Source organism: Aedes albopictus, chromosome 2 (genome assembly GCF_035046485.1).
Source record: "Aedes albopictus strain Foshan chromosome 2, AalbF5, whole genome shotgun sequence".
NCBI lineage: Eukaryota > Metazoa > Arthropoda > Insecta > Diptera > Culicidae > Aedes > Aedes albopictus.
Genome location: NC_085137.1, coordinates 67618747 through 67645631, shown reverse-complemented (window position 1 = coordinate 67645631; position 26885 = coordinate 67618747). Strand labels below are relative to the sequence as shown.

The 26885-nt window shown below is 40.5% G+C and overlaps 1 protein-coding gene across 3 annotated transcripts in view; it reads left to right on the top strand.

The window, feature by feature from the left end:
* LOC109423909 (serotriflin) overlaps nucleotides 1-26885 on the top strand; it is a 43944-nt gene that overhangs the window by 1399 nt on the left and 15660 nt on the right. For 2 of the 3 annotated variants that reach the window (XM_062849806.1, XM_062849805.1), the window contains 2 exons: nucleotides 11793-11919; nucleotides 20307-20443. In XM_062849806.1, the coding sequence (XP_062705790.1) occupies nucleotides 11844-11919; nucleotides 20307-20443 (213 nt within the window). In that variant the 5' untranslated portion in view covers nucleotides 11793-11843. Of the gene's footprint in view, nucleotides 1-11034; nucleotides 11271-11792; nucleotides 11920-20306; nucleotides 20444-26885 lie in introns of those variants that run through there. The other variant, XM_062849807.1, reaches the window with a different exon arrangement.

Genomic DNA, 26885 nt, shown 5'->3' with positions numbered 1-26885 from the left:
TTTATTAGAAAATACCTAGTAAAACTTATATAGAAATTAATAATAATACTTAAGAAATGTATGCGCACATTAAATATGAAGGCATCCACAAACTTGAAATTGGGAAAATGTAGGTCTCTAGGTTATTAGGTTAAAACTTCCATCAGATAGATCTGGACTATAGTGGACCTTTTGCAACAGTTGAAGAAAAAAAATAAAAAAGATTTTTCAGAACTTATGTATTTACATAAAAAAACCTCGCCTATTATCACCAGCCCAGAGTAGGGTCTTCTACCATTTATGCAGGTGTACCTATTTTGGGCACTTATACAAAATTTCAAATCAATCAGTTTGAAATTGACTTAGTTATAGCGGCAAGTGACCAAAATAGGTGCAGCTACCCAAATGGTACAAGACCCTATGTTGATGAATAATCTGATGAATTCCTGCTAACAAACGTCTTTTTTTCTGAAATTTAGTATAAAAGGTGGCTGCGCACACACCGATGTTAGAGTTCGTCGTGCTCATCTATCCTTTTGACATTTTCAACTCACTCCTGAAGGTATTTGAAGAAATTCGTCAAAAATATCGGTATAAATCCCTACGATCTTTCCACTTCAAATACTTCAAGAATTCCACTACGAACACCTACATCGATGTCTTCACCTGACCCAAGCAACACACATGTTATATAAGAGCTACGACAGCGCAAGTTTTGGTTGTATAGAAGTTAATTTTACGTAATTCTAACATTGTGTTGGAATAACGTCAAATAAACTTCTATACAACCAAAACTTGCGCTGTCGTAACTAATATATAACATGTGTGTTGCTTGGGAAACATATTTTGGAAATTTCACAATTAAGAAAAACATGAAAGTGTCTGCAAAACTTTCTTATGTAAGTAGCTCTCTATGAAAAACAAAAGGACGAGCACGAAATTTTACGGAATTTTACATCAGCAAAAGAAATAAGGGGCTGTTCATAAACCACGTAGACTTTTTGGGGGGAGGGGGGGGTCTGGCCAAAGTGTACGCTCCATACAAATTTCAAAATTTTTGTATGGACAAAAGTCTACGAGGGGGGAGGGGGGGGGAGGGTCTGAGATTGCCATGTTATGGTCTACGTGGCTTATGAACAGACCCTAAGAGTTTAACCGTCTATAACGCTTCGTCATACAGATTTGATGGTAAAACTCTTTCAAGAGTTCCACTGTAAATTTCCTGGAAAATATTTTTTCCAGAAACTTTTCCATGTACCAAACCTCCTACCAAATTTGTCTTATACGATTTCCCCTGGGATTTTCATTATTTTTCCTAGTGACATATTTTGGGAGAGCTTCTTTGTTTCTTTAGAGCTTTTGCTAGTGTATCCCACACCAGGCCCGTGTACAGAAAAGGCGTGAAGGGAGGGGTTTTTCATAATTTCGGCAAAAGGCGGAGGGGCGCCTAGTGTATGGAACATCGGTCAAGGGGAGAGTTGAACCCCCAAACAACCCCCTCCCCCTTGGACACGGGCTTGTCCAACACCCTATATCATCCTATCCTGTTATTTTCCATTACTCTGGTAAAAATTTCTGTTGGGGATCTAAACTGAAGACAGGAACTAAACACGTATTTTTTTGCATTTGGTTTAATCTGAAAATTTAACCAAAATCTTAAGTATGTTTCCGCATACCGAAAATGTTGCATACCTATTGAACAAGATCTTGATGGTAGGCCAAAGATAAGAAGTATTTTTAGGATTATTTCTGTTATTATTATAGTCTTTTATGGTTTGTCTCTCGCTGTTTGAGGTGCTTTTTTTTTAAACACTTTTGAGTGACTTGAGATTAGCAAGATCTTCGATAGATGATGTGGACTAGGCTGCGACTTATTTTTCAAAAGTTGTTGATACCTGGAATTTGTAAGCTCTTTTGGATTCAAATGACACAAAAAGAGTAACCTCTGAGTTTAAGCCAAAAATATTGAGATTTAGAGGTCGCGCAATCGCTTCAAAGTCGAGTTTTCGAGTAATAAAAAGGTGTTTTCACTTCAAGTGCCATAACTTTCTCAATTTTCAACCGATTTTCAATCTTTTTTTATGAATTTCTCACAAATTAAATTTCGAATAAACTCGTAGAACATCATTTTTTTCCAAAGTCACGCAAAATATGAGTTTTTGAAGATTTAATTCATTTTTTTCTTCTTTTTACAAAAATTTTTAACTTTAGAGCTTTATAACTTTTTAAGCGTTTGACCAACTTTAAATTTTTTAGCTTGCTTTAGTAGATATTTTTGTTGCCTAAGAATGCTGTGAATAAACTGTACCTTTAAAAAACGTTTCAAAATAGATAAATACCAAAAACCGTTCAGAAACACGTATTTTATTGGAAAAATCAGAATTTTGGCAAAATTTTTATAGTTTTCATGCTTAGTTTCGAGCTCAAAGTGAAACATTTATACTAAATAATCATTAGGAAGCCTTAAAATTCAGTTTTTGGGGTGTTCCGAATCAAAAAATATTTTCATGTTCGAAATGCGAGAAAAAAAAATTGAAAAAATATCCTCCAATGTGTTCCATATCCCTAAATATGATGTTAAGTATCTGGTTCGGAGTAAAAAATTGCAAATAATCGTCAAAAACTCCAATTATGCATGAAAAAGTCAAGTTTTAAGGCATGTTTTGGCAGTTTTTGGTGAAAAGTATCATAAAAATGACTACTTTGATGAAAAGTTTGTTTAGGACAAAGATAGGCAACAAAAATATCTACAAAAGCAAGCTGAAAAATTAAAAATTGGTCAAACAGTTAAAAAGTTATAGAACTCTAAAGTTAAAATTTTTTGTAAAAAGGTGATAAAAATGAATTAAATCTTCAAAAACTCATATTTTGCGTGACTTTGGAAAAAAATGATGTTCTACGAGTTTATTTGAAATTTAATTTGTGAGAAATTCATAAAAAAGATTGAAAATCGGTTGAAAATTGAGAAAGTTATGGCACTCGAAGTGAAAACACCTTTTTATTACTCGAAAATTCGACTTTGAAGCGATTGCGCGACCTCTAAATCTCAGTATTTTTGGCTTAAACTCAGAGGTTTCTCTTTTTGTGTCATTTGAATCCAAAAGAGCTTACGAATTCCAGGTTTCAACAACTTTTGAAAAATAAGCCGCAGGCTAATACATTTACATTATATATTTGTTTACGAAATTTATTAGACATTCCGCGGAATTTCGTTTGATTTCGTCAAAATCTATTTTTTGGAGACGAAATTTTTAGAATTTGGCGAAACGAAACGAAATTCAAAATCATAAATTTCGCCTTTGTGAATTTCGTGGAATTCCGCGGAATTTCGTTTCGATGTGTATTTGGCGAAATAATTCGGTATACCGCATACCCTTAGTAAGGACATATTGGTATGTAGGATGATTTTCATCCAAAAGTACTGTTTTGCTTCTACGTAGTGACTTTTCGGTCTGATAATGATGTTTAAAGCAAAATATTTCTCGAAGAGGTTAATAAGTAGTGGAAATTATGTATTTACGTGATACATTATCATTTTTTTTATTTGTATCGCTATAATTACACTTCGAATTGGTGAGGTATTTTTGTTCAAAAGAGTTTTATAAAAATGAATAAAAGAAAACCCTGAAGAAATACGTTAGAGTTATTCTGGAACTCAGCCACAATTTATAAATAGTATTAGTCAATGAATATGGTGCTTTTGGATAAATTCGTCAAAATTTCTCCCCGCCATTGTATAGCAATCCGACTCCAGGATTGCTCCCGGTGAGTCTGTTCCAAATTATTCTTGCATGTGGCTTGCAGTAGCTGAGATTATAACTAAGGAATTGTCAGTGTTGTGAAGAAAGTGGTTAGCTTTTTCAGGTTTAGCTATTGTGGATTGGTGGTTGAAACGGCCACGAAATGGGAGGAAAGCCATTCGCGACTTGGATTTGTAATGCCTTGTAGAAGTGGGTTCGCCCTCGACGGTAAGAAGAAATTGATTCGATGAATAACGATCCAATTTTGTCGATTATACGTCGCGAATGGGTTTTGACATCGCGGCAAGAAGGAGCTATACGTTCCATTCCACCCTCGCTGAATCAGTTTCGCGTAATAACGTGTACGGGTTAATTCACTGGACAAGCTGAAGACAGATTTCATCGACTGTCAAAATATCATTGAAAGTCTGGTTAAACTGGGGGAAGACGAACGTGTGGACTTCGACCAAAATTTCTGCAAGGCAAAGCGATTCATTATCTCAAAGCTTACAGCCAGGCCCCTTCCAGAATATTCACAAAACCATATAAATCATAGAACTTTTTTGGAAATGATGAACTCTTAGAATTTCTTGGATGCATTTCTGGAGAACCCTCAAATAATGGAATTGTTGGAAAAACCTGGAATTCACCTGAAAGAATTCCTGGACGAATAGCTGGAATGTATTGAAAAAGAAATGTCTGAAGGAATTAAAGAAGGAATTCCTAGAGTAATCCGTGATGCATTTTCTAGAGAAATTCCGGGAGGACACCCTGGGAGAATTCCGAAAGAGTCTTCTCTCGATGAAATCCTGAAGGATTTCCTGGACAAATGTCTGAAAGCACTTCTAGCATGCAAGTATTTATATGTTTGAAGTAGGTAACAGTGACTGTGAAAGAATCACAGGATATATTCCTGAAAGAATCGCAGAAAAAATTCTGAAGAAACTACTTTGCAGGAGCTGCAGGGGGTATTCTTGAAGGAATTCATGGATGGATTCCAGAATAAATCTGTGCATGAACTCATTGGAAAATTTCTCGGTGATAATTGCAAAAGATTTTTTTTAATGACTTCTTTGAGAATCTCCTGGCTCCAGTATCCCTCGAAAATAATCCTAAAAAATCCAATTCAAACCGCTGGAGGTATTCTTCTAGAAATCCTTCAAGCAATTTAAAAAAATGGGTAATCCTGGAAAAAAACTTGGATGAATCCCTGGAAAAGATGATGGACGGATTTCGGAAATTTTTGTCCGAATATTTTTTTTAAAGAATCACTGCAGGAATTCCTGGAGCAATTTCTGAAAGAACTCTCGGAGCCATCCCCAAAGGAATTCCTGGAGACATTCCTGGAGGAATTCCTGCAGGTATGCCTGAAGTAAACCCTGTAGGAATCCGTGAAGGAATTTCTGGAAGAAGAAATTCTAGAACAGCTATGGGAGCAATCACTGGAGCAATTTTCAAAGAAATCGCTTGAGGAATCCATAAAGGAGTTCCAAAACTTCTGGACGAACCGTTGGAAGAGTTTTTTGACGAATTCCAGGAGATAGGAAGTCTTGGAAAAAGCAACTCCCTGAAGTAACTCCTTGAGAAATCGTTGGAGTAAATCCTGGAGGAATTTCTGGACGAATTCTTGACGGAATTCCTGGAGAAAATCCTGGAGGAAATTCTGAAAGTATACCTGGAGGCGTTCCCGGAGAAATCACTAGAGGAACTCTTAGAGGAATCCCTGGAGGAATTTCTGAAACAATTTTATGAGGAGGTAGAAATTCCTGAACGAATGCCTGGACCAATCCTTGGATAAATTCTTAGATGAATTCCTAGTGGAATTGCTAAAGTAATCCTGAGAGGGACCTCTGGTAGAGCAACCCTTCCGGAGCAATCCCTAGATGAATTCTTCGAGAAATCTCTGGAAGAATTCCAGGATAAATTCGTAGAGGAATTCCTAAAAAAATCCTAAAGGAATTTCTAAAGGAATGCCTGAAGGAAACCCTGGAAGAATCCCTGAAGAAATTCCTGGATGAATTCCTGTAGCAAATCCTGGAAGAAATCCTGAAAGAATCCCTGGATGAATTCCTGGAGGATGCCCTAGAGGAAATCTGGGAGAAATCCGTGGGATAATTTCTGAAGAAACCTCTTGACGAATTCCTGGAGGAATCGTTAGAGAAATTTCTGAAGAAATTCTTGAAATAATTCCTGGGCATTTCTTGGAAAAATGTCTGAGGAATCCTTTGAGGAATTCCTGGAGGAATTCTTTGAGAAATTTCTGGAGATTCATGGAAAAATCCCTAAAGGAATTCCTGGAGAAATCTCTGAAGCAATTTCTGGAGAAGTCTCAGGAGAAATGCATGGAGAAATTTCTGGACAAATTTCTGGCGGATTCCCAAAAGGAATACCTGGAGGAATCCCTAGAGAAATCCTTGAAGCAACTCCTAGAAAAATCGCTGGAGGAACTTCTTGACAAATTCTTGGCCCCTGGAGCAATTTCTGAAAGTATACCTGGAGGAATTCCTGGAGAAATCGCTAGAGGAATTCTTGGAGGAATCCCTGGAGGAATTTCTGAAGAAATAATTTGGAGAAAGTACAATTCTTGAAGAAATTTCTGGATGAATGCCTGAAACAATCCTTGGACAAATTCCTAAATAAATTTCTGGTGGAATGCCTAGAGGAACTCTGGGACGTATGGTAGAATTCCTGGAGCAATCCCTAGATGAATTCCTTGAGAAATCTGTGGAGGAATTCCTAAAGGAATTCCTGAAGTAAACCCTGGAGGAATCCCTGGAGAAATTTCTGAAGAAACCTCTTGAGGAATTCCTGGAGGAGTTCTTAGAGAAATTTCTGAAGAAATTCTTGGAAGAATTCCTGGGGAAATTCTTGGAAAAATACCTGAACGAACTCCTGAAGGAATCCTTGAAGCAATTTCTGCAGGAATCTCAGGAGAAATGCCTAGAGGAACATCTTGACAAATTCCTGGCGGAATCCTAGGAGGAATTGCTGAAGAAATCCCTAGAGAAATTCTTGTAGAAATTCCTTGGAACTATCCCTGGAAGAATTCCTGGAGGAATTCCTTAATGAATTCCAGGAGGAATCTCTAGAGAATTCCCTTGAGAAGTATCTAGAGGAACTCCTGAGGGAATCCCTGTATAAATTCCATGAGGAATCTCTAGAGGAATCCCTAGAAGAAGTCCCTGGAAGAATTCTTAGAAAATTTCCTAGAAGAACCAATTGAGCACTTTCAGGAGGAATCCCTTGAGGAATACCTAAATGAATTCCAGGAGGAATTCCTGGAGGAATCCCTGGAAGAACCTCTAGAGAAATTCCTGGAGATATCTCTAGAGGAATACTTGTAGGAATCTCTGGAAGAATTCCTAGAGGAATCTCTTAAGGAATTCCTAGAGGAAGTTCTGCACAAATCCCTGTAGGATTTTGTAGAAAAATCCATGCAGGAATTCCCAGAGGAATCCTGGAAGAATTCCTGAAGAACCACAAGTATCAATTTCTGATGCAATTCTAGGAAGACTTTCTGAAGAAAACCCACGAGGAAGTACTGAGGTAATCGAAACTGTGAAGAAACCGTTGAAATTCCTGAGGAAAACCTGAAGGAATCCTTGAAAGAGCACGTAGAGGAACTCTTGGAGGAATGCCTGTAGCAGTTCCTGAAGGAATCCCTGGAAGAGTTCCTGAAAAAAAAACCAGGAGTAATTTTGGAAGCAATCCCAAGATGAATTCTTAAGTAAATCTCTAAACAGCTAATGGAAAAAGTCTTGGATTAATTCTTGGAGAAGTTTCTGTAACAAATCCAGGAGGAATTCCTGAAGAAATCCCAAGAAGAGTTCTTGAGGGCATTTTTAAAATAATCCTGGAAGTTGTTCCTAAAAGTATCACAGAAGGAATTGCCGGGTGAATCTCTGGAGGAATTCTTGAAGGAATTTGTGAAGAAACCCCATGATGAATCCTGGAAGCAATTCCAAGAGGAATTCCACAGGGAATCTCAGGAGAGATTTCTTAGCGAATTCCTGGAAGAATTTCTGTAGGAATCGCTGGATAAAAAAAATCTGAAGAAGTCCATGTCTGCAGTAATTTCTGGACGAATCATTGCAGAGAAACTTGGAGAAAAGGATTTTTGAAAAAAAAATATATAAGACATTCCTGGATTATTATCTTTAGTAAAATTTTCTGAAAGACATTCCTGCAGATCCTATTGGGGCAATATCTAGGGGAATTCTGGAAGGAATATATGAAGAAATTCCTGAAGAAATCTCTGAAGGAATACCTGCAGCCATACCTATAAAGGATCTCTGGAGAAATTCCTGATGGAAACCTCGAAAACAGCATTTGAATAACCACTGGAGGAACTTCTAACGATATCCCAGGACAAATCCCCGAATAAATGTTTGGTTGAATCCCTAGATGAATTCTTGAAGGAACCTCTGGAGGAATTCATGATGGAATCACTGCAGCAAGCTATAGCAAAAACATATACATAGTTTACGAAACTAGAAACAAATCTAAACCAGCCATTTTGATTCCTTAAAACCAGAATGTTGAGTATGAGGTCAAAGTTTGTTTAATTACGCTTGAAATTTCAATTGAAAACTAGTTTATATTATGGGACATTACAATACATTTTGATTAAAATTACGATTAATGTTCATATGTTTTTGCTGTGGCACTCTCCACCAGGGGTCTTCCACCAATGCCACATTTATTTCCAATTGCAGCCCACTCTAGTCCAGTAGAGCACAGCCTTCCTATTGCTCTCTCGAGTATCGCAGAAGGGGTCGTTTTATGTGTGTGGGTTAGAGCGGTACTGTGGTAGGTACTGCCCAAGCAACCAAAAGTTCGGATAAAATAGCATGTTTGGGCTTAATCAGCTATTCGAAGGAAGATGAAAAGCATTCTATTCAGCTCACTTTTTAAGTAATTAACCGAACTTGAGTTCACAAAAAGTACACTTGTGTCGCTGAAAGGAACGCTATTCAGCTTAAAAATAAACTTCGAAAAAATGAAAAAAATGTGTTTAGTCCTCAAAAGTAATTTATTATTAACACACATTAGTTCATGTGGAAATCCAAATTGACTAATACCTTGAAATAATTTTTGATGTTTTTTACTTACTGAGATTTGAACTCGGGTTCTCCTCGTTGAAAGTCGGTGCCTAACCACTACTCCATGTATGTGTTGTTAGGCACTGTGGGATTTTACTCAATGTGCTGATATCATATAGTAGAGCTCAATCAGGTTCGCGTGTGAACTTTCCCTGAACTTGGAATACTTTTTGAAGTCGAAAGTTCGAAAGAAGTTCACGTGGAACTTCTTGTGAACTTACACAGTTTGACATTTTCAGTTTGTTGTGGTTCGCAGTGCAAAGCAATAAATTAGGGCCAGTGTATCGACTTTAAGAAAAGATTATAAGTTTTCAGCTTGGTTTCCAGTGACTATGATTGCGTCGATTACCGGTGCGCTGCAGCGACAAGTGAGACGGGTGGGAAAACATCCAGCAAACCTCGAAATTTTTTGTGTGCAGCCGAAAAACCCCCGGCGGAATCCTGGGGAGAACAGTTGTCCGCTGCGGGGGCAGCCTTTGAGCCACACAATACGGATCCTTTGCGTTGATTACAAGTAAGTACGTTGAAATATTATAGTGGAACAAAGTGTACTTGTGAAATTAACACAAGCTGTTGCTGCTGGGCTCGATTTCCGAGTGATTTAATTGAATGAGAACTTCTCCCCGGCCCCGCTGTCGCCGAAGTTCAAGTGAAGTTCACTTTTGGTACGGTTAATATTTATCCGAACTTTGAGTAGTAAGTTCAAAACAAGTTCGAAATAAGCTCGGAACGGATAATTTCAAGTTGTTGGAATATGTCCAAATGAACTATATTTGAATTTTAAAGGCACGCAAAAGTTCAACATGAGTTCGGTTAACATTTGATTGCACTCTGTTTTAAAGTTCAACATAAGTTCTTTTTGAACCTTTTTTCGACTTTAATGTCGTTTTGAAGAGAAGTCAAAAGCTTGTACTTCTACTTCCAAGTTCATAAACAATGCAAGAGTAATTTTTTGGAGAATTAAGTTCAACGAAACCGGAATTGAACCGAACTTGAACTTCTGAGTTCGTTCTTCAAGTGGAATCCGAACTTTTGGTTGCTTGGGTGTAGACCGTTCTATGACAAGTATGCGGTTCGAAATCGTAGTCCTACAAAAGTTTACCGACGTAGTCGGATACGTCTGCTTCTCAACCAAGGTAGTCCACTTCGAGCTAGTGCGTCATGTTGAAGCCCGCTCTGGAGGGATCGTGGAGCTACATTCCGACAATGCCACTACCATTAAGAATGCGTCGAAATCATCTCAGACTTCTAAGAGATCTTACATCTATGACGTCCGACAAATGTCGCCGTATGTAGACTACGTGCTTTGACTTTTTGACCGGCCCCCTAGCAGTAGTGAGTTCCATAAACCGCAGACCTGTCAATCCATCTTAGAGCAAATCCTCATTTAACGGTTTTGCTACAGGCTATATCTCGTTGGTGGGGCGGTCATCTTAGGTATAGCGACGCAATACAGATACTGTTGAGCTGAACCTCCTCGGTGAACAGAAGCTCGGGACGTACCTTCTCAATCTAGCTGAATCCAGCAAGACAACAGCGGTTAGGATGCACTACCTGCTAAGTACACAATTCTAGTTGCCGATTATTGCCACCGATGGACCCGTGGAATCATGTGGTAGGAGCTAGGAGAACCACAGCTGTACTGGGCGCTCCTTCTAGGTTGTAGACTCAGGTTTTGCACTTCATACAATAGTACTTATCTGGAATTAGGCCATTTCATCATTCTGCAAGATCTTTCCTGGGATGAAATCGTACAGCACATATTTTGCAAAGTACATACCTACCAGCTAAGGTTCCCTGACCGTATACAACGTGCTTTTTGTTATCTTATCTGTTGTCTCATTCGACTCACGCAATGCTTGATTAACACCGCATCATCGTGTACTCACACGAGGCACGGGCAACAAATATTTAAATTATTAGCAACCGATGCAATGCGTAGGCGGCACTTCGCATCTACGGCTGGTACAGTGAAGTTTCGTTATTGTGAAATCGGTTTGTTGAAATTGTTGATAGTAGTAAGTAAACAACCATCACCTTCGTGCATCGAACGAATGGATAGCGAACGTTCGGTTTACTGTCGTTGTACTGTAAAGTTGTTCGCACAACCGGGTTATTACTCGTTTCACTTAAACGCGACAGATTGCATGTGTAAAGTAATCGGCGATCATCTGCCGTTCATAGCCACCCTCCTCTGGAGATGTTGGGTCCGGAGGTTAATGATTCAATTAGTAGCTTGAGATCTTTAGCACCAAGCGGTCGGTACTTAACTGCATGTTAGCTGTTCGTCATTACGACCCGCGTAAGCCCGTGGTATAAACATCCCGCCAGAAGAACCAGAAGAGGGTCTTGCTCATTGAAGTGGTTTGTGCATCGATTGAAACCATATGCGCTCTTGGGAGGATGATGATGATCGTCATCGTTGTCTTCTTCTTCGTCCCATTACGCGGTCAGTTCGCTCGATTAACTCGGGATGTGGGATGTGCGTGGAAACTGGGATTATCTTACGGCTCAATTGGATATTGAACGACGACCATTCTCTGCTTCCGCATGGATCCACTAGCTATAGAACGTCTTCTTATAAATATACGACTATTTTGTCTATCCCAATCGCGGCTGAAACTGTTTCTAAAAACCCGGAGTGTGCTCATCACCACCTAACGATTGCGGATATTTTTTAATTGCCCATTAAAATTAATTTATCGAGACACTTGAACGGTCTTTCTTCTTTCACTTGCGCCAGTTGGCGCAGTGAACGGGGTGTAAGAATGAGGTGTTGTACTAAAGCAACGCAAGCAAACCGGTACATAACAAATGACGTTGTGAAGGCTTATGTTTTTGAACAATGATTAAGCTATAAAGGGTCCTGTTGTGCTAGGTTAAAACAACATCGATTCAAGATTTCTTCATATCTTACATAAGACTAATTAGAAGTTGCCAAAATAATTGACACGATTTCTTTTTATTGCAGGTTTCTTCTAACGGAGTCGATCCGTTCTAGTGGTATCCAGCAGAGAGCGGAATGGCCAAACTCAGCTGCCTGATCATTCTGTTGGTAATCAGTTTGGATGTCACACACAGTTGGAGATTTGACAGACGTAAGTTAACAGTCAGTCAGTGTGCGATTGAGTATGTTGGCATTTCGTACAAAATTTCAAACTCTCTTTTATATTTAAGACCTACATTTCTTCGAACTGATGTCGAGAAATCTATCTTCGTAGAGCCGGGTAATAGGGAAATGCTATTTTCGGTAGTTTTCTTGTTTTCTAAAATTTGTTGAACTCAAATTAACTAACCGAAATGGGTATGTGGAATATCCCCCTTGAACTACACGTTTGGTTCCAATCATATGGAGGAGACATGATGACTACAACATGCGTGGGAAATCTGTCGGCTTCTGTCGAAACACGATACTTCAAAGCGTGCAGCAATTAATTTTCTGAAGAGTGGGGCGTAAAATTTTGTGATTTGCTGCGAACTAATGATCACATGTCGCCACTGACGTTTGACGATGGCGATATTTTATCTGTGGGAATAAATTTGTAGTAGTATATCATGAGTACAGTGGTGACCTGAAATCGTGGTGAGATTCCTTCAGAAATCCTTGCTGTGATTTCACCAGAAATTCCTGCTTCGATTCTTCTAGAAATTTTGCTGGTGTTCCATCAGGAATCCCATAGAGACTTCTTTCTGGAATTCGTCTGATGATTTCTATAATTGCTGCTTCAGATATTTCCCTAATAATTTTTCTTGGAATTCCTCCTGTGACACCTCCAGAAGTTTCTGTTGAGATTCTTTAAGGAATATTCCTACTGAGAGTCTTGCTGGATTTTTTTTCCTAGGATTTCTACAGGGACTCATCAGGTACGTTTCCAAAAATTTATGTAGGGACTTCTTCAATAAATTCTCGTAGAATCACTTCATTCATTTATTCAGGATTTCTGTAGCACTTTCTCCAATAATTATTCTTAGAATTACTCCTTGGATTTATCCAGAAGTTAATCTTAGGGATTTTCTTAGGCACTCTTTTCAATCAACCGGGGAATCAACCAGAGATTTATCCGGGGATCCCTCCAGAGATTTAAAAATACTACAGGAATATCTCTTGGTTTTGCTTCAGGCATTTCTCTAATGATTTTTTTTGTAATTCCTGCGGAGATTCATATAGATTTTTTTGCTGGAAATTCTTCTTCAATTCACGTTGGAATTTCTCAAGTTATTTCTGCTAGGATTCTTCTAGGAACTGCTTCTTATATTCCCCTAGAACTTTTCCATTCCATTTATAATTTTAACAGAGATTTCTTTAGAGATGTCAATGTATTTTTTTTTTCAATAATTCTTGTACAGAATGGGGAACGTACAGAATTCTTCATGGAATTCCAGAATTTTTTTTTTGGATTTCACATAGGATTTTTTCACAGAGATTTCTTTAAAGATTTTTACAAGGATTCCTCTACGAATTTCACGGATTCCTTTAGAAATAGAGCTTATTAATGTGATAGGCATAACTATTTCAAGTATTAAGTTTGTGTCTTGAACAAGTGACCGGTGATGTTTTCAGCTTAGGATACTTGAGTTTAAGAGTTTTGAACAACATCAATTGTACCGAATTCTCATCGACAACAGGAGCTGCATGGCATATTAGACTAAGCTAGCGGCGATATGTACAACCGGTCGGTTTCCAGTACAAGAGATAGTTTCCAATGAAGTTCGAACGAGGGCTTCGCAACAGCTAAGAACAACGTGTAGTGCTACTGCAGTTGCTATTCCATACTGTAGGGATTGATTGAAATACGTCCAGTTCTGCTAAACAATTCCTTTATTCTGACCACTTACAGTATAAATACACCATAGCCTACTACAGTTCGGCCATCTTGACTTCACACATCGTCCTCGATGTGAAATATCCGCCTAATGCCAGTTAAACTCCAACTCGGTGACTTGCTCTCCGATGTTGTGATGTGATTGCTTCTTGAGAATACATGTAGCTTCTTTTATTCAAAACTCCACTCGCAGATTCTCCTCGAGAGTAATGCGCCGCATTAACGCCACTTTCAGTATCCCATCTTAACCTCCAACTTATGTCCTCAACAACCAGTTTGTTTGTGTGCATTCCGTTTCTTCCATAGTCCACTCCAAATTGGGGTTTGAACTTTCTATATTGGCTCCGTAACTCCTCTCAAACGCTAATCTGTTCGAAAGGAATGTACAACATCCGGATCACTTGCTGTTGTACTTGGCGACTTCACTTGTGTGAAACTGTTTTCTTGAGATAACTTGGAATTTGGAACATTTCGAGAAGAACGAAGGCTTCATCCCACTTCTGAAATTGTAGGGATTGATTGAAATACGTCCAGTTCTGCTAAACTATTCCTTTATTCTGACCACTTACAGGGTGCGGCAGGAAAAAATGCGAAAAGTTCAAGGCACTATTACACGCTAAATATGGGATATATATGTCTATTTTTTCATGACAGTGTATCAGTCAATGTCTATATTCTAGCACTGAAAAATAAAAATGAACACATTTGATGTTTAACATGTGATAATGTAGGCCTAATAAGCGGATATCAATAAACTGTGCGCGCAGGTCATTAAACAAAATGACTATAACAGTAACAAAATTAGCTCAAATTCGATTATCAACCAGACCAGAGTTTCACATACCAGATGAAATAAGTACATATATTTGATGATATTGTAGAGAAAATCAAAAATTTTGTTTTATCAGATGCGAAATTTGGCGACCTGTGCGATTTTCTGCGGTTTGAAAATTCTGGTTGTCTTCATCTTCAGGCGCCGCCCTGTAAAGGTTAGTGACCAAAATGGGAAATTTTTTAATTAACTTTTCAGAAAACTAGCCTATTATAGATCATGGAACGTTGAAACATAGATAGGTTAATGTCAAATGGACGAAAATGAGGTTTGAAGTTGAAAAACACTTTCGCATTTTTTCCTGCCGCATATTGTACAGTATAAATACACCATAGCCTACTACAATACCAAGGTGATCGATAGACCAGTTCTCGTCCATGCCAGATTTGCTATTCTCGAACTATTGTTCTGGAGGGATTGTGTCTCGTGGTCATCGGTACAGACTTCAATCTCTGGGCGGTCAAATGGGGCAGTCGATTGATCAACCAAAGAGGCTGGGTTCTGTAGGTGACACAAACACCTACAGCAGGAACGGTACAGAGTATATCATGGGCCGTGGAATGGGGAAGCCATTTCACGAACCAGCCAGAGGGGTCAGATGCTGCTAGAGACACTGGCCATATTAGATGTTGACTTGGCTTATGTCGGTACCAATAGTACCTTTAGTCGAAACGGTGCGGAGTCTATTATTGACGTGGCTTTTTGTAGTAGTCCTGGCCTAACAAGTAGTTCGAACTGGAGAGTAGACGATTGCTACACTCACAGCGATCACCTGGCGGTTCGCTACAGTATCTACTACAACAATAGCAGGCAGCGGGTAGAGGAAGAGGCGGCTAGGCCAAGGCCAAGCCCCCGCAGGTGGAAGACATCTTACTTTGACGAAGGGGTATTCAGGGAGGCGCCTTGAGCGAAACTTACTCGCGTACGTGCGATGCGACCATGCCTAGGCGAGTCCACCCTAGAAATGGGAGCGAAACGAACGGCGGGTGGTGTTCGCCGCTGCAAAAGCCGCGCTTAAGACCGAGATAAGACCAAGCAAAAAGGCCTGCTTTGAGGATCTCTGTCAGAGTGCCAATACGAACCCGTGGGGTGACGCCTACAGGATCGTTATGGCCAAGACGAGAGGTGTGATGGCTTCTACAGAGCAATCTCCAGAGATGTTGGAGGGGATCATTGGAAGACTTTTTCCGCGTCATGATCCTAGTCCTTGGCCTCCTTTCGTAGGACAGCCGGGGACTGGGGCTGGCGATGAGGAGAGGGTCACCGATGTGAAACTTGCGGGGATTGCAAAGTTCCTTAGCGTAGGAAAGGCCCAGGTCCGGACGGAGTTCTGAACCTGGCATTAAAGGTAGCTCTTGCAGAGGCTCCCGAGATGTTCAGGTCTGCTATGCAGAAATGCCTAGACACGGCGGGGAAGATGCTCGAAAAGAATGTTGAGGTACACCGAGGGTGAAAATGGTCTTTCGAGTAGCCAGTACGGCTTCCGGAAGGGGAGGTTGACCGTAGACGCTATCCTGTCGGTTACAAAAACCGCCGAGAAAGCACTTGACCGTAAGAGGAGGGGAATTCGCTACTGCGCAGTAGTGACTCTGGGTGTAAGGAATGCGTTTACATGCGTTTACAGGAATGCGTTTCGCTCTTGCGTCTTGGGATACCTGGGTATCTGTACCCGGAAGCTACTTACAGAACCGAGTACTAGTTTACGACACATAGGTGGGTCGGAAGTGCTTTCACATAACCTCAGGAGTTCTGCAAGGCTCCATCCTGGGTCCGGTGTTATGGAATATCATGTACGATGAGGTGTTGAGGTTAGAGTACCCAGTGGGAGGGGAGATTGTCAGCTTTGCTGACGACAATACGCTCGACGTCTACGGTGAGACGATCGAAGAAGTGGAGTTGACTACCAAGCACTCGATCAGGGTTGTGGAGGCGTATATAAGGTCCAGGAAACTCGATTTGGCTCACCACAAAACTGAGGTGACAGTGCCTGAAGGTTGCTAGCGCGTACCGTACCGTGTCACACGACGTGCCCTGCGTCATCACTGGTATGGTGCCATACTTATCAGGAGTACATGGAGTGCTTCGAAATGCACGGCACAAGAGGCATACGCAGGACTGCCAGGATGGCCTCTATGATCAAATGGCAGCACGTGGGACAGTTCCATCAAAGGAAGGTGAACCCATAGGTTGATACCGAGGGTAGATAGTTGGATTAATTGGCGCCATGGGGAAGTAACATTCCACCTGACACAGGTCCTTTCAGGCCATGGTTGCTTTCGATAGTATCTACACCGTTTCGGGCATGCGGATTCTCCCGAATGCCCTGTTTGTGCTGGTTTAGAGGAAACGTGTGCCCGCGTTTTCGCACAATGCTTGCCACATGCGGGAGGACACAACTTCGGACAATCTTGTCCAGAGGATGTGTAAAGATGAGTTTGGCTGGAATGCCGTTTCAACGGCTATCACCCATATCGTCTGGGAGCTACAGCGGAGGTGGCGCGTGGACTCGGAGAATGGCTAGTTCAGATGCGGTACAAGAGGTGGTCCAGGGGTTCGGAGTCGGCTTCGTAAGTCATACCGGTGCCCTGCGGTCGAGACCGACCCATACAGCGATTAAGTGGCCGCGGAGAGGAAGTCCTGATGGCGTTGATGTCGTGGCGTCGGTCTACTGGGTTGGATCCGAGATCGCGGTTGGAAAGGGATCCTCGGTGGGGGCCGGGGCAGATGGAGACCCTGAGTGCTGTCAGCATCCTTCTCAGAAGGCTTCTGGTGCAGCTGATAGGGCCTGGAGGGTAGTGATACCCTTGTCATCAGCAGGTCAAATCTGGTTGCACGTAGGCATCAGTTCTTGATGTCTGCAAAACGGTTTTAATCTGTAACTTAGCAAGAGCCGTGTTACTCCCATAAGGATGAAACCTCAGGGCCGGCAAGACGCTCGTGACACTCCGCGAAAGAAAACACTTGTAGATCGGCTAAAGAAACTCCCTCTATATTCTTGGTCTCGTGTACACTTTTATTCCACTTCCTTCTTGACGTCCTACTCTCCTACCACTTTCCTCTAGCTTTCTCCCTCCTAGCTTTCTGGCGTCCGCCCTTAACACCGCACGACGCTTCCCACGTTCTTAAGGACTACCTTATACGCTCTACTTTTTTTCACTATTTCTGGGGCCCCGCGCACTGCACACCTACGCTGCCGCTCCTTTCGCCTGTCCACTAGCCTTTTCTCTCCTTCCTGGGCCAGGCGGCGGGCAATTGAGCGTATGCAACAGCATCAAAACATCGACAGAAAATCCCTCCCTATGCATATGAATGTACTCCGGTTGTTGAATTTACTCTCATTCGATTTTTAGATTACATGACTCCAACTAGCTATCATCCCTGTAGGCGGCTGAAAAGTGTTTCGATCACGCCCTATTATTACTATCAGTCGCTGCTTGGCTGATTCGTCATCCGCTTTCCAAACGATTGGCAGTCACTGGCTGGCGAGCATGGCTGGTGTACGATCGGGCGGTGGTAGGTTCGGTTGGATGTAAGGCTAGTAGGTAGTTCGCCATTGTTTTTTTGTACAAGAACGAGAGAGTGGTTATTTTTTGTGTTCTGAGGTAAGAATACATATTCTAAATAAATATTGGAAAGTTTTTGATAGTAAATTTTATCTACTTTTTGTTACAGCCTGGCGCCTTGCTTTTTTGCCGGAATAGAAGGAGCAATGATGATGAAGGTGGTGAACATCATTTTCACCAGTGACGGGCCGCACCAAAGTCGTCGATGGATGCCAATCGGAGCTTGTCGACGTTTACCACCGAGGCTCCCCCATGTTCCCGTTCAACATCAGTACAACCTTGAGCACACCGACACCGACCCCACATTGGTAATGCTATGGATGCCCCAAATTGCGCAGAAGCTCATCGCAGGGACTACGCCATTCTTTAATGTTACCCACCATTTTTTAATCTCTTTTCAATAAATGTTAAGAAATAAATTATTTGTAATGTTTAATTTCAGGATTATTCAGTGAAAAATCCAATAGATCCATTTCCCAAATAAATCTATTCTGTTTCTCATACAAAATTCAAATTAAATTCGTTTTATAATTGTACTAAACTCATCAGGAAATTAAATGACAAATCATTCGTTTTTGAACAAGTGTATCATACGGTTACAGGATGACTGCCATTCGGGTGGTTGTCATCCGGAATCAGAGTCATTCGTTTGGTTTGTCATTCGACTAGGGAATGATGTTTGTTAAAGGGCGTGTGCGTATTGCTTCACATACGATTTTGGGAGGATATTTTGGTTCAGTGTAGTTGTATTGGGTTACAGGGATGCGGACACACTACAAATTGGCTAGTAGGGTCTACGCAGTGATAGCGACTTGCAATGTACGGGTCACTAACTTGGTTTTGAAATAAAAACCGCGAGGTCCTGTGGGCACAATGGGAGAATCGCAATGGCGGGTTAGGCACTGTACGGATGGGCTAGGTTCGGGGTTATTGTTGTGGGATTTACCTGGATGTCCAGACTATTCCAATTTCTCCACTTTCCTTTTCTCTTTATCCTTCACAACGGTTTTTAGTTTAAACTTTTTACACTTCAACTGCCAACTCTTACTAAAATTTCTCCAACTGTATTTCCACTTTTAATGTTTCTACTGTTCTCTATGCAGATCACCAGGCTTAATGATCAGTTGGATTGAAGTTCGTTGACCCCGAACCTTTGGCCATTGACCCGCCGTGTATCCTCCTCATGATGGCCACCCAGTCGCCTCCCATGGCCGCCCATTCGTGCAGTCCTGTGCTGTCTGATGATAGCTAGCAGAACTACCGTTCGTGGGATTTTTGGGACGTTACACTTAACCGAACTAGAAACGTTTTCTTTTTTTAAAACAAAATTCAACGATTACTATACGCGACAAATCTCATCAATACTGGACACTGACACTTGTTACAAATCCCTGAGGCCTCGAGTACACGGTGTCAAATGTTTGACAAGGAATGAATTAAGAAGTAGATAAACATTTACTACATTTACAGTTTACTTAACCAAAAATTCGATAAAATCAAAACAGTTGTTTAAGCATTGATTTGTTTTTTTTTGTCAAATATTTAACTCTGTGTTCTAGGACCTTAACTCAGATTGACTGGAGGGCTCACAAAGGTACACGCATAATGACCATCTGGCGATTAGGTACAGGGTTGAGTAAGAACGAAGGCAGCCGAAGCCGAAGATGTCGATAGCCATCGCACTTCGACAAGCCGGCATTTGTAGGGTAATTTCTAGATTCATAGAGAAATAGCAAGTAGCGAAAACGCAAGCTGTATCAAGTGTAGAAAAAAGGGAATATTGTGTATTATAAAAAAAGACATACCACAGTGAGCTGGTCACGTAGTACGAATATCGAAAAAATAATATACAGCAAGAAACCAATATTCAGCAGAATACCATGTAGACGACTTCGTGGACCGATAAAGATGGTGTTCTGTTTGTTATACGTGCGATGCTGGGTCCAAGTGATACAAAATCATTATTCGATATCGCGCGAAACACACAGAACATCTCAATTACCTACTTTAATATAATTCTTATCTTGCATTTTCAATAAATATACTTTTTTATTAGACACATCTAATGGGACGGTGTCACATATTATATGAGCTCAGTTCGATTGGTTATGACAAACACCGAAAACTCGAATATTCGTTCCCACTAATCAATTTTCAATCTTTTGTCCCTCTTCTCTCGATTCATGATCATCAACCCATGTCGGCTGTGTTGCGCATTGGATCGTTCCGTGTGCGTCTGTGGCGCGATTGCTCCCGGCCGGCCGCAGTACCCAGACTGTATGGAGACAAGCTGCCGGCGAAAGTGATATCACCGCGGGCGCGCAAAGTTCAACGCCGGATCGTCGTGCTGCATGATTTCTTCCGCACCAAAGTCGTCCCGCCGGCTTCCAACATGTTGAGTATGGTGAGTGAGGCAGTGGTTCCCTGAAATAAGAACACGGAAAGTGTGTGTAGTGTCGCCGTCGTCGTCGTCGTCGTCGTCTATCGATGACAGAGAGGACGTTGTGTCTTGATATGTTAAGTCAACTTTGTTGATGTAATTCGCGAAACGATCTTTTTTTTTTCTTGGCAAATGAGGATTGAGCTTGCTACTCGTTGCTACTAATATTTTTTGCTAATGGGGCATGAGTGGGAAGATAAACGGCAATTTGGGTGACCCAAATATTGCGAGATGTCATAATGGTGAATTAGAAGCAGCTGTTCGTACCTGTTGAAAGGAGGCCAGGCTGGGGAGCAAATGTTCTTCTTCAAAGCATGCAGCCATCTATTAAGGTGATTTTGGGAAATGATGATTGATGAATCAATATTATATGTAGTAGTTTGTGTGTAAAATTAATGGACTAAAATAGGAGATCAAGATTTGATTAAGGTCTCCCCCCAATCCGGATTTCAGTTCCGGTCGGGGCATTTTCTTGTCTATCTGGACATGGCATAGTACATCATTGTGCTTGCTATATAATGCAATGATAGGCCAAGAATAAGCTCTTCAATTAAAAACTGTACCAACCCCGCCTAACAAAGGTGCAAAAAACACACTTTTCGCATTTTTTTTTTTGTTTTTCAATATTTTTGAACCAAATTTTGACACAAGAAGCGCATATGCATCTGATTTGCTATGGATTTTTGGAATGGCCATATTGGCAAAATATGTCTCAAAGTCCATCCCGGCCACTAAGTGCCTTGGAACCAGTGTTACAGATGTTCCGGGACAGTTTTTGAATATGATTCAATACCATCATGTGACACTTTAAAATTCGTGATTTTTCAAGATACATCTTTCTGAACTATTTTTGTGTTATGCGAAATACTTTTGGCCATTTTGGAACCGATAGGCGGATTTCACGGGAAACGGTTCCGGTTTTCTATGATAAATAATCATCATCATACGACATATCAAACTTCATGATTTTAAAAGTTATAGCATATTATCACGATGATTGGTCACTTAGAATACATTTGGCCATTTTGCAATTGGTTTACTGATTTTCCGGAATTCAATTCCAGAACCAAGTTTTGAAAAGGGTTCAATACTGTCATGCGGCATTTCAAACATCGCAGTTTTCAAAATACACCATAGTGTGCTAGTTTTGCGTTGTTTGAAATACTTCTGGTTATTTTGGAACCAACGGAATCAACATACTGATTGGCTGGAATTAATTCTAGCGGTTACGGGTTCAATTTTTTGAATTAATCGAAACATCATCATGTGACACCTCAAATTTTGTGGGTTTTCAAGATACATCATTCTGAGCTATTTTTGCGTTATCCGAAATCTTCCACCTAGCTTTTCTTCTAGGATTTCTCCATGAATTACTCCATCCATCTATGAAATACATCTATCGATTCTTCCAGGAATTTCACTAGATATTCGTTTATGGATTCTTCGAGATATTTGTACTACTCTCAAGATTTCTTGAGGCAGTTCTGATTGAGAAATTTCTAAAGAGATTCCTCCAGCAATTCCTCCTAGGGTTTCTCTAGAAATTCTCACTATGATACTTTTCGAAATTCTTCTAGGGATTCCTTCAGGAATTCATAGTGGGATTATTCTAGACAATCTTCCTGTGATTATTCCAGAAATTCCTCCGATGATTTTTCACACTTAAAACAGAATGCCGAGATCGGTTGTGCGAATCTCGATTAAAGCTCATTTGCTGAATATCGGCTAAACATTTGACACCAGTGGCACCCATAGATGCTGCTTTGAATAAAATTGATTTTTTGCCGATATTTCAGTCAAATTTAGGTTGCCGATCACTCGGCTGCGCGGATCACGGCAAAAGAATGAAAATTAACCGAGCTCAACTAAGACTGTTCCAGGAATTCTTCCAAAGATTTTATCCAGGGATTTCTCCAGAAATTCCTCACGAGATTCCTCCAGGAATTCCAGAATTCTTCCGACATGGGGGTTGTTTTGGTAACAGAAATGTTAGTCTAGTCTGGTCTAGTCTACACATACACAGTTAATCATTTAAAGAATCCTGGAAAATGATAGAATCGACTACTTCTATCATTTGTCTTGTCATTATTAATGCATGCAGTTCATCAGAAATGCATTACAAACATTGAATCGGCCAGGCCTATGTGCAGCGTTATTATTCTACAATAAAACCATTGGGTGGAGACATCTCGTACCAATTGCTCAGTTTTGTATAAAATAAAGTGCAAAATCGGTGGGAGTGACGTAGCTAAGAAGTTAATGTCATTCCATAGTCTCCTTTTATCTCCTGGGATGGAACATAGGTATTTACCCCGTGCCCTGGCCCTTGTGCCTATAGCAAGAAACAACACTACATTAAACACTAAACATCCACGCATCTATTATTTTCGTTGCCGCGCGATACTCACCCCATACAGGAGCGTTGCATGCAAGCAATGAACAATACAATACTCTAAATCGACAATGATTTTTCATAAGGGCCTAACTGACTTGATCGATTTCTCTTCGTCGACTCTCTCTTTTGCTAATAACTTGATCAAAACAAACAAAATCAATAGGTATTCTTTTTTGTTTCTATAGCAAGACGTAGTCGTCTTCTTCGCATTTCAACCAAAAAAATCTTTGGAAAACTTGTAACGTTTGACGTTTTTTGTCTTTTTAAGCAAAATATTATTTTGAATTTTATTGATGTAATTATAGCTTTTGACGTTTTTATCTTTTTTAAGTAAAATAATAAACTGAATTAAAATGAATAAACTGAATTAGAGTAATGTAATTATAAATCGATTAGGACGAAACGTTAAGTAAAGTCAAAATGACGTCATCAGTACGACAACATTTCTGGAGCTCAATTTGAATAGGTCGTATGTGCTTTTGTCGATACAAAATTCGATCAGATTATTTTAGTTATTGTAGCAATATGGAAGATATTTTTGAAACTTGTAATGGTGGAACGGAAAGCTTATTTTGTGAGGATTCTGCTGTATGTATCAACTTTGTTCAATTTCAACGGTTTTCGCTACAATAAGCGAATCCAACTGATCGAATATTTAATCGACAAAAGCACATACGACCTATTCAAATCGAGCTCCAGATTTGAATTTGTTTATGTCGACTGCCCACACAACGGTAATTAGTAATTGGAGTGAGTTTCTAGTGCTTTTAATTTTAACTATATTTAACTTGTTCGACAGTTTTCCGTTGCCAACGTCAGTTTCTGACTATAACCGCGTAATTTCTATTAGTGAATTGATTGATACGTACAAAAGGTAATTTGTTGTGAATTGTGTTTTAAAATTTATTTAGTAAATTAATTTGTGATTTCTCGTTGGACTTTGCAGCGCGAAGCGCTTTTTGGTACGGGCTGGATTTTTGTGGATACGACCGGAGTCGGATCGGGGAATCTTTTGTGGCGAAACTAGGGCCCGCCATTTCCGTCCGTGGAGCACGGACATTTTGGAGCTCGTGCACCCGTCAAGGCCCGCCTTTCGAAGGCAGTCAAACGAGGGTGAGTGAAGTCGCTCGTCAAGAGTAGCGAAACCTACCGCGGTCGCTAATCAACCGCCGGTGAAGATCCGACAGCTACAATCCCCTGGATCTTTCGATCGAGAACGCGATCCCCGTACACCGCCAATTAGTGTACGCCAGTGAATCAAAATTCAACCATCGCGCAACAATAATGACAATGTCGCATCCTGTATTTGTTGCGACAAACAAACCCATGCGACATAAGTTTGTCCCAACTTGAAAATAATGGGATTAACATCGTACACCACGAGTTTAGAGATTTTTAAGCCTTGCATTGCGATTTTCGAACGGTAACTTCGTGTCGGTAAACACTGCAACTCTGGTGAAGCTCTATCATCAAACAGTTTCGACTTTGGGTTAGCAATAATTGATTATTCACGAGTTGAAAAATACGCAACAAATTCAGCTTCCGTTTTGTCTGCAACAAAAAATTTCGAGATCATGTCATTATCTGTTACCAGTAGGGATAATGAGTAATCGTCGCACCTTCTTTGTTGCTTGTTTTGTGCCTCTTTTGTCTGACAATTCTCTTCACTGGTGTACGCAGGATCGAGACCTGAATCGACAATTGGAAGTTCCCTTGACTCCGCTCGGTCATAGCGGAAAGGTACGCGAAGCCGGGTCGATTGGGAAAAGGGGCTTCCCTCTGAAGAGGAAGGCGAATCCGGACGTTCTCGTCCTACACAAAGTCGGAAGGCCTCCGCCCAGCCGCCACTCACCCCCGCAGCTTTAGTTTCGGCCATACCGCACGAGCTCGGCCTCCATCGCTGCCGCCAATCAGCAGCGCCAGCGGCATCGTTACAACGCCGCCATCGCCACCGAATCAGGACGAGCGAGAACGCCATCGTGTCAAGCCTTCGAGTCATCGTGTCAACGAGTTCATCGAGTAAGAAAATCCTGCGCAGGTATGTGAGCTTTTTTCTATATTCATGGCCATGATATTAGCTCATTTCCCATTCCGTACCACTTTATAAAAGGTCCAACCCGAATGAGCTAAATAAAGAATAGTGTGTAAAGTTTTGAAATCTGACTGAGTTTGTGTTTCTAGTTTGCTTCCGTTTCACGGTGCTGGGTAATTCACTCCCATTGTAGTTTCCGTTTTGGGGTTTTTTCCGCTTCTTACTCAGTTAGAATTTTGAGCTTCCGCATATCGAATACAGCGTTTGGCGATTTTGAGCAAGCTTAAGGTTTTCTTTTTTTTGCGTTTAAAAGGGGAGAGTAGTAGCGAAATCCCGGAGTAAGAGTAAGTATTTTTTTTGTATAGTTTCGATAAACTTTAGCCAGCGACCGTTCGAGAGTCCCCTGAGGGAAAGAGTCAACAAAAGTCGGGCAAATTCAACTTGAACTGGTGGTCTCTCATCCATGAGAGTGGCGCTTAAGCCGCCAAGTTTTTAACACCTCGAGCGCTATTCTACGAACGGTTACAAACTCGATATACATTTTGTAATAACACAAAGAGAGGATCGATGAAGAGAATTCGAAAATGTCTGTTAGGCCCTAATGAAAAATCAGTGCCAAAATAATTTCTTTTTACGATTAATTATAAACTACTATCTTTTCCACATATATATGATAGGTTTTCAAGGGGAGTCGACATAGGGAATCGCGCCACTTGGGCGGTGACTTCTATATTCGTCTGTTTTCCACTATAACTCAGTCAAATTTGAACCAATTGACACAACTTTTGAAATGTGGTGAGATAGGTATAGTATCTACCCGTGTACAACATTTCAAGTCAATTGGTTCAAAATTGACTGAGTTATAGTGGAAAACAGACGAATATAGAAGCCACCGCCCAAGTGGCGCGATACCCTAATTATTTTCATGGAGCTGTATACGTTTCAGAGATTTTTCTACTTTCATAAAGTATTCAAATAAACAGCGTATCACCCAAAGAATCTCAAGAGAGAATGTAAGTGGACGTACCACAAAAAAATAGTAAGCTTAATGATTCACACTCAGTTGAGCTCGGCTAATTTTCCTTCTTTTGCCGAGATTTGCACAGCCGTGCACTCGGAATTTGCAATTTAACTGAGATATCAGCAAAAAATCAAGTTTATTCATAGCAGCACTCATGGGTACCGCTATCATCACACATTAAACGTCAAGCGTTTAGCCGAAATTTCAGCAAATGAACTTTAACCGAGATCCGCACAGCCGGTCTCGGCATTCTGTTTTAAGTGTGTTAGTTTTATTAACCTTCCTAATACATCAACTTGAGAACAGCTCGCTGATGTAGTGTAAGGTTTGGGTCGGAACTGACCCTAATGCACAACGAGGATGAAAGTTTTTTCTCTATGAATTCCTTTCAGGGATCACTTCAGTGGGAATTCAATAAAATGTGTGTTGTGACCTCTCTGGGCAGTAATATGAAATAATATATGTTCTTTGTACATTGTACAAATAAATAAAGGTTTTTTTTTTTTTAGAAAATTTTGATTTGAGCTGCGTGTTGCATTCGGGTATTTAGCATCTGGGTTCAGGGATGGAACCATTCATTTGCAAAGAGTTACATTCACTTTCTATTATCTCAGTTCAGAAGCATGCTATCGAAGAACAATGTATGGATGAGCTTTGTAGTTTTATCTGAAAGTTTGCCCAATAAAATTGGAGTCGCACACGCTTACCAAAGTCGTGAGCGAGCTGTGAATGCAACTCTTCACGCGGTGAATGTAAATTACATTCACGCCGTGGAGAGTTGCGTTTGCTGCTTTCTGTTGACTTAACTATTGATTCTACGCTAATATTCTTCTACAAAGTTTCAGGTAAAACACAAATTAAAAAGTGTTCCATACATTGATTTTTGCTGCGATGTTTCTGAAGCGAGTTAACAGCATGTGAATGTAAATGATTGCAAATGAATGATCCCATCCTTGTC